This window comes from Ochlerotatus camptorhynchus, unplaced genomic scaffold, assembly GCF_037179485.1.
Source record: "Ochlerotatus camptorhynchus isolate MF236.1 unplaced genomic scaffold, CSIRO-AGI_Acam_v1.1 ptg000367l, whole genome shotgun sequence".
Lineage (NCBI taxonomy): Eukaryota > Metazoa > Arthropoda > Insecta > Diptera > Culicidae > Ochlerotatus > Ochlerotatus camptorhynchus.
Genome location: NW_027040855.1, coordinates 1,464,995 through 1,477,908, shown reverse-complemented (window position 1 = coordinate 1,477,908; position 12,914 = coordinate 1,464,995). Strand labels below are relative to the sequence as shown.

Sequence of the window (12,914 nt, the reverse complement as noted above, 5' to 3'; positions counted from 1 at the left end):
TGAAGCCAAAGGTAAGTAAAGCGTTTCAAAGTAGTTTACAGTTACTTGTGTGCAATTCGTATGGAATTTTCCACTCGCTTTCGACCCAAAAGTAAGTTAGTTGCACCCAAAAGTAGGTAAACATGATTATACTCAGCGTTGGGTTCCCACACTTAACTACACACTCAACAGGAGGAGTGGTTTTGCTCTTCCGATTTTGACAACATTAGAAGGAGAAAACGAGACAAGTCAAAAGTAAAGAGCCTGAATTTACAAAGAGACGACATGTCAGAATTGGAACAATCGATTGTCTGTAAAAGTCATAGGAAAAGTCATTCCAATCGAGCAGAAGACCTGTCAAATGGATAAGATGTCGCCTCTTTATAAATTCAGGCTCTTTAGTCAAAAGTAGGTAAAAGTGAACTGGTCGTTGAGTACTTTTTTCTTACCGTATAGCTTTCACTTTGTCGTAACGGATCACATTCGGATGGAATGTACACCGCTCTCAAAGTGACATTCATCGTTGGCATCACTGGTCTCGCTATGTCGCTAATGACGACATAAGCTGTATTGGACGATCGGAAGTACGATCTGTAGATTGGTATGTTTTTTTCCACTCCAGTAAACAATGCAAAATCTAATAAAAATATATTTGACAGCTCGCGACTGGTGTAAAGAAGGGGCTGTCTTGGGATTTTCAGCACTTTCAGTCTTCCAAAAGCAGCAAAAACGTTGCATTGCCTGATTTTTTTTTCAAAAAGGATAGAAAAAATCCCCTGGATTCTGAAAAATCTATAGAATTTTAGGCTGAGTTCGCAAATCCGTAGTATATTTAACATTCAGTTGATTAACAAATTAATCCTCAGTCTTGACAACACTCATTGGAAGTTGTTTGTCCTACTAGCACACTTCTGTTTGGTGCAGAGCCACAATCCAAACACACAATTTCAGCTGATTAAAAGCAGAATAAGCTATTTTTTTATCGGAAGAATTATCTTTTTGTCTGAAATGCTCTTATTCAGCTTTAAATGTTTGTTAGGTGTATTCAGCTAGAACACGGCAGAATAATTCAGCTCTAATTTGACTTTCATTCACTCTGTTCCGTTAAAACTGCGATTACTCAAAGACTGAATATGCTAGAATATGAGTAAATATCACTCATATTCCAGCAGACTTATACTCAGTTCATGAGTAGCTCCAGTCTAAGCGATATTGAGGAATATTAATAAATTAAGAGCGGAACGTATTAAATACACTTAAGAATCAAATCAGAGCCTAGTAGAAGTATATTTCACAATGAAACCAATGATTCGAGCAGTTTAAAATGACGTTTCATACCACTCGAACTTATAGTCGCTATATTTATAGTCTGGCGGATAGAATTTAGATCTATCAAAAATCGGAACCAATTCAATATACTGTAGACTTACAACTGAAAAGGTACCATCAACCTTTATAAACAAAACGTTGATTATTATTTCCTCGCCAATGGATCATATCATTCGAGCAGTTTAAATGACATTTCCTACCACTCGAACTTTAACGTGGAACAATATTTTGATATTTTTTGTTCTACAACCTCGAGAAAGTAGTGTCTTATTTGTAATATGCTTGGAAAATCTGGAATTAATTGTTTCATTTCCGTAAAATCGCTGGAAGAAGGTCGTCTCAAAACTGCTCGACAATATGATTAATTGAACGCAAATTACCAGCATCATTGGATAGGGCAAACTTTACCCAACCCAAAGATGATGTTAGTTTGCGTAGGCGAGCCTCGAGTCACAAGGAAAGGGTTTCCGAAGTTTTGTTCCCAATAGCTGATGTGATCTTTTCTGTTTTTGGTCGTGATTTGCTAGATTGGTTCCGCTAATTGACAGCTCAATTGGTTCCCGGGATTCTATCCACCAGACTATGAATATAGCGACTATACTCGAACTATGCTTTGGAACCAGGCCAGTGACAAGGCCTATATACCAACAGCAGCGTTTGACAGTAGGCAGCATGTCCCGGGCTCAAATAGTTTATTTTGCTGTGCTGGGCCCGCTGTCACGGTATAACATGTAGCCTACGCGCCTGCCACTTGGAACAATATTTTGAATCTGGGATTTGTTACTTCATTTTCGTAACAGGTCGTCTCAAAATTACTCGCAAATATGATTAATTAATCACATCATTCGAGTAGTTTAAAATTATGTTTGCTACCACAGAAGGAACATTATATAAAATCAAATCAATATTTATCAAGAACCTCGAGGAAATATTTTAATTATGCTCTCCCTGAAAAATCTACAATTTATCAGCTCACTTTTGTAATCTCTGGTAGAAGCACATCTTACAAGCTGCTCGACTAAGTGTGTAAATGCAATCTACATGGTGTGTAAATGTATCCACGGTCACGGAGTAAATTTTTCCTCGAGTATGAGTACATGTTACTCATATTCGAGCGGCAATCTGCTCAAATATGAGGAAAATTTCACTCAGTCTATGAGTGACCGTAGTTTTTTGCGAATTTTAGTAAACGGAACTCAGAGAAATTCAGTAAACATTATCAGCGACATCAGAACATCATCTTAAGTTTTCAAACATTGCTATGCTCAACGGTCGTGTAATGGACGAGATTTCAGAATGAACTCGAAAAGTTATGATTCAATGTGATAGATGTTGTTCAAAATTAACCACTTAATTCTAGAAGTCAAAATGACGTTTACTACCACTCGAACTTTTAAATAAAATATCATTCTGAGATTTTTTCTTCTAGAACCAAGAGAAAAGTAGCCAACATTTGTGCGTTTCATAAAAAAATAGAAATTATTTGGTCCAGTTTTGTGAACTCGCTGGTAGAAAGTCACGCCAAAACTGCTTGACAAAGTGGTCAATTACGAATTGACCACTTTGTCAAGCAGTTTTGGCGTGACTTTCTACCTGCGATTTCACAAAACTGGACCAACTAAATTTTATTTTTTTTATGAAACGCACAAATGTTGGCTACTTTTCTCGTGGTTCTAGAATACAAAATCTCAAAATAATCTGAAGACTTAATCTTAAAATGATGTTTTATTGGAACTTCGAGCGGAAGTAAATGAAGTTGTTGATGGATCACATAATTCGAGCAGTTTAAAATGACGTTTCCCACCAATCAAACTTTGTCGTGGAACAAATTTTTGATATTTTTGGGTCTCATTTATGCTCAGTTTGAAAAATCTGGAATTTATTGCTGGTAGTAGACCATATCAAAACTGCTCGAATATATAATTAATAAACCATTTCATTCGAGCAGTTAAAATGAAGTTTACTACCACTCAAACTTTGAAATAAAACATTATTTTAAGATTTTTTCTTCTAGAAAAGTAGCCATCATTTGCGCGTTTCTTGAACAAACTGCTTGACAAAGTGGTCAAATGCGGATGTTAAGCATTGCATATTTGTAGTAATTGTGTATTCATAGAAATGATCATGCTGCAGAATTTCAATTTTTAATCATCCATTTAATACCATCGATGATTGTATTGTATGATTGAACTTGCCATGTACTTCATCTTCTTCTTCTTCTTCTTCTTCTAGGTTAACGGAGTGCAGCAGTAGTACCTACATATCTGTCAAAGAAATCGTGAAAATCGAGAGCAGCGATGTCAATGTTTCGTAAATCCACGATAAGCCATCAACCGACTACTCATCCCTGAAACTGCTCCGTTTATTTCAAGCCACACGTTTAAGGGACACCCTAGTGTATCAAGAAAAAAAAAAAACGTTCCGTGACATACCGTGACGAACGAAATATGCATGCGTGACCCGTGTGACCCTGATGTCCACGTAAATGATTAGTTTCCTCCCACATTCGCACGCGATGGCTCCTCCACCACCACCTCCAACACACAGGACACATTCCTTCGTTGGCTGATTGTATAAAAATTAGCGCAAGTAGCGGTATATGTAGGTATTACAAATTCTGACAATCTGCCAAATGACGTCGTCGTCGTCGGCGGCGTAAAACTGATTATACTGCGGGGGTGTTTCGTGGTCGGAAATGAAGAATTTTTCTACCGCAACTGCTGCTGTTGCTGCTGCGGCGACTGCAAAAGGGCAACTCGGGGGAAGGTTCGAGGCAAGGAAATAACGATGGAAAATAAAACAAAAGAAACATAAAGCTTCGGGGCTCGGAAAACATACATTCATTCCGTTTAGCTGGTACTTCCTTCAGTAGTGCTAGAAAGGAAAAACCCGAGGCAACAAGTCCTCCCCGGCTTTAATATTCAATTTGCATGATTGAAAATTTAAATTAAGATCATGCAGCAGTTTTTCTGCTTTTGTCTTGCGTTCTTTCTCTCGCTCTCTATGGCCAATGGCTCCGGGACCATTTGCTTGGTCGGTCCTTCCTTCGCTTCCTTCCCTCTCTCTTGAGATAATTATCATAAATATATAGCCCCTTTGTGGCACGGTTACTGCTCTGGTCCTAACTTGACTAGTGTGTACTACCACCGCCACCCGGGGTCTGATCCTCGGACCCGGTCCACCATCCATTAGTAGTAGTGGTAGTAGTAGCTGCAACGGGTATTAGCACATGGCGGTGGTGTAGTAATAATGAAATCAACCGGAAGCGTAGGTGGCAGGGAACTGGGAGCTCCTGACTTCCATCCCCCTTGGGGCAAGAAAGGAAATGCTCCGGAATTGGATCGGTGTAGGAGGATAAACTCTATGGGTAGGATAGAGGAGGGGGTAGGGTGTGTGGTTTTTTCTTCTTCTACGGTAAAAAAGTGTTCTTCTCTCTAGTTCTTTGTGTAGTTGTTCGTACTCACAATAAGGCACACTGTTCAAGGCGTACTTTTGGGTTGGTTTCTTGTTGTTTCAGTATCTGTGTGTGAGCGTGTGTGTGTGTGTTTTATTCGAGTTGAGTGCTATTTGCTTTCTACCTACAGATGTCACTAGTATTCTACCGGAATCTATCAAGGAAGGGGAATGTTTTCGAGACTGGAAATCACTAATTACCGTCGTGGCAAGCATCACTTCTGAAATCTTGGACATGTGCAGGTGGGGGCACACGCCTTCGTTTGAAATCACTAGGGACTAGGGGACAGGGGAGTTAGATGGGCTAATGAAATGAAGTACGCGAATAACGAAAGCACGATCTCGTTCAACTAACGACTAAAGATCTTCTATTCTAGTTTTTTTTTAAATTCACAACCTTTGAGATTTCTTCTTGTTTTCTGTTTTGTTGTATGTTCAGTATTTTCAATGGGGAAACAGGGGAGAGATTTAATCCTACGTTCAAAAACTTCTACGATTTTGGGAATGAATTCGGGAATAGTTCAAATTTCTTAGAATACATTTTGCTTGGATAGTTAAAAAAGAAAGGAAACTCTAAACCTACTAACACAACAAGAGATTGGCAAACCGAAACACAACTACTAATGAAGGAAGAGTAAAACTGCTAGGAAACTAGGAATGCAGATGGGAACTACTAACACTGAAAACTACTCTTTCTCTCTCTCTGTATCTATATCTTTGTCTGCGCTAGTGTGTGAGTGTGTTTGAGAGTGAGTTCATCTAGGATTCAGTCTTGGTTTCGATAACGTAGCTTCCTGGGCTGGTGGAAAAGGCCGATTCCTTCTTGATGACCCGAGCACTGGCGCCCGAGCTGAGGCTGACCACCGGCAGTAGTAGCGGTTTCTGGTCCATCGAGGCGGGACTTCCGGCTGGAGACCCGCTGGAACTTCCGCTGCGTTGCGCGTCGTAGCGGGTGTGCGTTCGCATGTGACGTGTGATCATGTCTCGCCGGCAGGCAGCGTACGGGCACTGTGGACATTTGTACGGTTTTTCGCCGGTGTGGGTCCGCTGATGCGTGGACAGGTGATCCGAGCGGGAGAAGATCTGACCACAGACCTTGCAGGAGTAGGGTTTGACGCCGGTATGCAGACGCATATGGCGGGTGAGCATGTCCGATCGGGCGAACGATCGTTTACAGACTTCGCAGATGTAGGACTTGGTGATGTCTGTTGAGCTGGAACGGCTTTTGTGGCGGGATGCCATGTGTTTGGCTAGGCGGTCCTGCAGCGAGAACAGCTGACCGCACACGGGGCACATGTAGGCAACGTCCGAACCGGGTGGCATCTCTTCCACCACGGGAGACACGTTGAGATTGTAGCAGGCAGCTGCGGACTTTTTGGTGTTATTGGACGCGACGTCACCTTTGACGATCGATGGCAGCGGTTGAGGGGGCGGAGTGAAGGTCAACTTCGGTTCCTGTTTGATCACAGAGTCTAGACTAGGAGAACTGTGCAACAGTGTCGATTTCATGGACAGATCCAAGGGGTATTCTTGAGGTTCCTGAGGTTCGGGAGGTGCCGCCGGTGCAGTCTCCGGAAGTTTCTGAGGCAACTGTTGTAGGTCGGAATCGGAGTGACTCCGCTGTCGTGCAATCTCCTGATACAGGAGCTTAGTTTGCTGCGGAAAGTAGTTGAAGAATGCTAGCGGGTTCATGTACTGTAGCTGTTTGTAGAGGTACTGTTGCGGTTCCTGTTTTATCTGAACCTGGTTCATGTTGTTCTCGTCCGATTCGTTCAGACGGAGGGGACTTATGCTAATACGAGGGCTCGCTGAGTACGGAAACACATCTTCGGCGGAGTCTTCCGTGCTGGAACGGGACTCCGAGCGTTTCATCTTAATGCTACCTTCACCGACGTTGTTATTGTTGTGGTTCACAGCCGATCCGTTGTGGTGCAACTTGTCCAGCACCGCTGACAGTCGCTTCCGTTTGTGCTTCTTCTGTTCCGATCGGAACAGATTGTGGTTGGCCGCCGAGGGAAGGTTGTTGTTGTTCTCCAAGCTAGAGGGCGAAGGTTGTTGACTCTGTTGATGCTGCTGCTGCTGCTGCTGTTGTTGGTGTTGCTGATAGCGCTGGTGCAGCTGTTGCAGGTGTTCTAGCTGTAGGAATGTACTGCCGGCCCCGCTGCAACCGCCACTACCTCCGCCACCACCTCCGCCACCGCCGCCGCCGCCACCGCCACCGGTACTACCATGGTGATGGTGATGATGAGCCGGATGGTGCGAGTGAGGATGCTGACGACCCGTCTGGATGTGCCCCATTGGGTCATAGCTACCATCCGCCATAGTCATTAGGTCAGTGATGCTGTTACTGGCCGAAGCGACGAACAGGGGAATTCTGGAAAAGAGATGGAGAAAGAGGGTGAAGAAGTTAGTTAATGTTGATTCGTCGTCAAAGTTGATCTTGGTAGCATCGAATTTCGTCTTGATAAAACGTTGAACTTAATTATATAGTCTTCTATGCTCAGCAGCTTCAGTGCCATTATAACAGAACAACTGATTCTTGATTGATTTGATATTTATTTAATGAATAATAAAGGGAGTTATTTGTGAGCGTATCTGGATAAAATATGTTATGTGTGTGTGTGTCATTTATTGTCATAGTCCAGGTCACAGCATTTACAGAAATGAGCTAAACATTATGGAATACAAATTATTCAACAACTGCTTTTGACTTGTGGAATGCTTAAAAACCTCGATAAAACTTGCACTGTTACTTAGGATATTATAAATCCTGACATATTAACACCAAAAGGATGACAAAAATTTAACCCCTCAGTTTCCTACGCGCTCCAATCGAATGAATCTTCACCCGATAATTATCAATTCCAATCCCCGATTACGAGCGTGATCGGCTTTCCCGAGTCACTACAAGATCGGAAATCAACTAATTACAAAATTATTCATCCCACAATCGAATCGCTTGCCGCCAGATCCACCGCCCGAACAACATACAGTTAACTTCACACCCCGAAAATGGCATCGCTAGCGGGAGCCGCTACTCGATAACCCACCTCCACCACACCACACCGATCGGTGCGGTGGACACGAACAACAACCCCATTATCAATATACCGACGACGTGACGCGTAATCCTATCAGAGCCATATCTTTTCTCACTTAATTAGTGTCTCGGTAAGTCCAGGTTTTATGACCTCCCTCGGGTCCATTTATTCCCAATCAGAGCACGCAAGTGGACGACGACGGACGCTGGGAATGAATCCGAACCATCCCAATTAAAAGCATCAACGAACCTTCGCCGCCGTCGCCACCACGAACCTTTGGCTAGATATCTTAATTATTTAAATTCCCATAATTAAAATATTGGCCTAATTCTCTAATTTATTGATTTCGGTCGGGAAGAATTGGTCCGGCTAACTGGTTGGTACTATTCTTCTCGGTTCTGGGTCCACCCCATTCGAAGGTGTCCGTAATGTCTTCGGTCAAAAATCGAAGATAATTTTCATACTGATTGGATTTCGATCATCTTCGATTCCGTCTCTGTCCTGTTTCGAAGGAACTCACGCGCGGGGAACGCCGAAATCCAAATTGATTACCACCATGATCGCTTTTATTGCCATTATTGGGCTGCGGCGCGCGATCACTGACTCTCGGGTCCCCTTGCATTTCGATTGTGTGGCTTACTCAGCACGCTCACAGGTGTAGGGGGACGCCGACGATGACGATGGAAACCATGGGGACTCAATTTATTTTACGAGTTTTAATTTCTTTTTACCGATTGATTGGTCCGAAGGGTTGCACCCCGCTCGGATTGGGACAAAGGCAATAATAATTATTATAATATTAATCAAATGAATTGATTATTATTATCGCTATCAGCGGCTGCCCAGGGGGTGAGCTGTTCTCTTCTCATCGCGCACTGCGAGCAGGGCTTTTCCGCTGTGGAAATAATTTCTCCTGAGTGAACCGGTCCATGGGCAATTTTTTCGTCGCTGATTGAGACCCCCTTTTGCCATCCCAAGGATGGGGGGGGATGCACAAGAAGCGACGGCATTCGGCGATTGGAATGGGAATAAAATCATTTGAAAAAGCTAATCTAATCTCGAATGGGTCCCGCTAGTTAGAAGGCTGACGTACGAGAGCATACCGTAGTGGTACAACGGCAGCAGCCCCAGCATCAGCGGTCATTAAGTGCGTCAGGTGGTCCCGCGGGACCGTGGAGCCGTTGAATGACGTTAATTGTTGGTACAGTAAGCGCGTCAATAAAATCCGGTATGATTCTGAAATCAGCGACGGGGAAAGAGGGCTCTGCCGGCGGCGGCCGTGGGACTGCGCGAGACGAGTGATGATGCTGGATGGGTCCCAGGAAAAAAAAAGGCAAACAAAAAACGAGATGAAGATCGACACTTGAGATGGACGAGGAGCGATCAATTGAATGATTTTTGGCCCCCGGTTTACGAGCAAAGCGTTGTTGTTCAACACGGCAGAGAAGGGTTCGCGCTCTCTAAAGCACTACTGTTATGTAGATCATCGAAAGGAGCCACGAATTGGTGCCGTCTCGAATGAACTTCCTTCGCGTCTTGCAGGTGATCAGTTTAAAGAGACGTTAATATATTAAAGCACAGCACGAATTGGTGATACAGGGAAATGGGCACAATTGGCGTGAGAATTTCGGGATTTACTTTCTTTTCTTTCTGGTCGATTGTAATCAGTGTGCAGCAGTGTGAGTAGCATATGGGCTAGTAGATGATAATCTAATGATTTTTGCATGTGCGCTAATGACTATTGAACGATTTGGCTATGATCAATTTTCCACTTATGGACTGATACATGAAAGGGTTCATTACTTACACATGGTTGTAATATTTAGTTGTTTATTAATTTATTTGATAAGGCTCAATTGAATTAACTTTCCAGAGTCGAGTATTCTTGGTCACTATATAATACATCTTAAAACTATAGTCAAAAGATACAATACAACACAACGCTATCCAAAAAGCCTCCTCCATCAGAACGGGAGCCGCTTCCAGTGGTTTCATTGTATGGCAGTATTGCCAACGGGGGTCAGAGCGCTTCCATTGCAGCAATGAACGCAAAACGTGGTCATCACTCACACACTCATCACGAAATGGTTGCCTTCCGAAGTTGACGACGCATTGACTGAAAGAACTACTGATGAAGAACAATGAGGAGGATCACAAAATGGTTGCTGCCGAGAAAACAGATGATCGTGTGACACACATCGAGAGTGGCCTGCTTTTGTCGACAGCCGAGTGAACACTGGTTGTAATATTTAATGATGACATACTGCAATTTATTTGAAAGCAGATTTAAACTTATCTGAACATGATCGTTCTGTTTTAAAAGTAATGGCAATTAGGACAGACAAACCGACGTAATTCTACGAACAACTTTTCCTTTAAAACATCGTCATGGAGTGAAAATCATACACCCTACCGGAGAATGTAAGAAGTAAGAAGAATGCATAATTTGCAATGTTTGACCTCATGAACAGATTATGTAATATGGTCGGCAGAGGTTTTATTTTAAATAGTTTTGTTATTTTTATTTTAGCTTAATTTTTGAAAAAAAAGTTTGTTTTCCCAAATGCATTGCGTCTAGAAAATCATCTCGTGAAGTTTTTATACGAAAATATGCTTCTGGAAAAACTTGCTTGCATGAAGCAGTCCAATGTAAGAACTGCCCTTACATTTGTTATATGAAACATATGCAGAGGATGTAATAAATCCAACCTTACATTGGATGTAAAAGAAATGTCTTTTGCGTGTACAATTAATTGAAAATGGTCAAAAGTTCCGCTTTGCCAACCAGTGTTCTGAATCATAAACTTTGACTAAATCCAAGATCTTGTTAATTTTTTAAAGTCTCAGAATTTTCTAAATATTTTACGATTACTTCTTTTGGTCATAGAATTTTGAAAATGGAAAATAAAAAAAAAAATCCAGTGTTTGATTCAATTAAGGATCCACCCACTTCCTCGGAGGCATCTGGATCACATCCGGAAGCTGTCAATGTGATCCTCCACACTTAACCTTGTAATGGAAACCTGGGGTGCCACTTTACAGCAATGTCATAGGCATTTGATGTAACATATGGGTTCCACCATCACTGTACCTTCGAATTGGATAAAGATAAGTTGTTTAAGCTGAATTGGAATTTTCAATGAATGATTTCACGCGATATTTACAGAGATACATCTGTCACTATCATCGGATGAGAAATCGGTGATAGCGTTAGCGTTAGCGTTAGCGTTGTTATGATATACTTCGTAGATTGGATACTAGCGACACTCACGTCTCTTCTGAAATTCTCAGTTAGACTACTTTCAGGAATAATGCTGGGGAGTAAACATTGGTTCCAATCTAAACAAGAGTAACAGAAGCATGACTGTCGCTATTCTCGGCCACGCCCATCTTTACCATAACTAGGGATAGGGAAGGAAATGTTGATGTAGTACTTACTTAACGAGAGGCCACCGACTTAGCGACACCCTCATAAGTGCTACGGAGTTGGAGGGTTGGGTAGGGTATTCGGTTAGGATTCACCTCAAGTTGGCGATGCAACCAAAAGTATGTATTGTTTTGTTTATTTGTTGTTTATTTAATCTCTCGATAGCCGGCTATCGAAAGAACATATTAATTTTGTTTAGTGATAATGAATTTTAAGAGTCATGATGGAGAGCTTGGGATTAAACCCATGATTTTCTGCTCAGTAAACAAAAACGATCCCTCCAGGGTCATCGAGCATCTCAGAACCATAACGCTTCGCGACAATACAGGACTACGTTTTCGCTTGATATGCAAATAGTTTCCGAGGCTAATGTTTAATATCAAATATACAAATGATGGTGGCGATTTATTGTGCTGTGGAAGAGCTTGGGGTTAAATCCATGATTTTCTGCTCAGTAAGCAAAATCGATCCCTCGAGGGTCATCGAGCATCTTATAATCCACAGCGCTTTGAATAACTATTATTTACGATAATTACATGAAATAAATAAAATATAAACTACAAACAAAACGTGACTGCTAAAATCTCAAAAAGATATTCTCACAAATATATTTCACGCCACCAGGAATCTCAAAACCATTAGACGTTATAATGATACTCTGCACATATTAGACACAAGAAGAGGCCAAAAAGCAAGCGTCCGACACACAAAACCCGTCAAATCCACTTGCAGTCACAATCAACGATTCTACGAATCGTGAGCGCTCACGAATCATAAAACCGCTGACTGCGACACTCTGAAAGCGAAATTGACAGGCTCTATGCGTCAAACACCCGCCCTCCAACCTCCACCCGCATCCAACAGTACAAATCTCCATTAAAACATCTAACGAATTCAAAACTCAGAAAATCACTCATCTATAGCAAGTGAGTGGAAGCAACCCTGCATGCAACGATTCTTAATGATACACTTGTTCTGCCTATCTTTCTATTAGGCCTGTGGACATGCGTTAGCTTCGAAACTTCTAACCAAACTGGGTAAATTTTCAGATCACAAAAAAAAAACTTGAAAAAAAACTTTCAAAGGTAATTACAAGTAAGATAAATATTGATTATTTTACGCGAAAACGAGCAAGTAATATTAAATCTCTTGTATCATATGCTAATGCAAATTGACTGTAACAAAAATAATATGCTTAAATAAAATAAAATATTAATAAAATTATATGAAAAATTTACAAGAAGATCATTACTTTATTGGTGAGAAGTTTTTAATAAGCCCTCCCAGTTCCTCTGTATACAGAACAAATCTGATACTATAATCAGAATTGCTCAGTCTGCATAATGCAGCCGATTGCATCAAGGAAGTTCTATTAACAACCAAGAATTAATCGTTTGAGGTATACTGAAGCATTAAGAAGGTGATATGTGTCACTATAGGAAATCATCATCGTTGCAAATATAAAGAAATTAAACATAACCCTTTGCTTCAGTACCGTCAACCTCCATGTCCATGGGGAGGGCATCGGATGAGAAATCGGTGATAGAGATTCAAAAACTCATTGCAGTTTTTGTCATGACAGAATGTGACTGTGTTGTGATCATCGTAATTACTAGCTCATTAATTGTTATTAAAGGAGCTTTTACCGAGGAAATCTTAAAAATATATTCTCGCTTCCGATTACA

General features: G+C 41.5%; 1 protein-coding gene across 2 annotated transcripts in view; it reads right to left on the bottom strand.

Moving 5' to 3' along the window:
• Positions 1-3,014: 3,014 nt before the first annotated feature.
• Positions 3,015-12,914, bottom strand: part of LOC135709876 (zinc finger protein 37-like) — a 218,554-nt gene continuing 208,654 nt past the window's right edge. For both annotated transcript variants that reach the window (XM_065232314.1, XM_065232315.1), the window contains exon 2: positions 3,015-7,135. In XM_065232314.1, the coding sequence (XP_065088386.1) occupies positions 5,521-7,089 (1,569 nt within the window). In that variant the 5' untranslated portion in view covers positions 7,090-7,135 and the 3' untranslated portion in view covers positions 3,015-5,520. The remainder of the gene's footprint in view (positions 7,136-12,914) is intronic.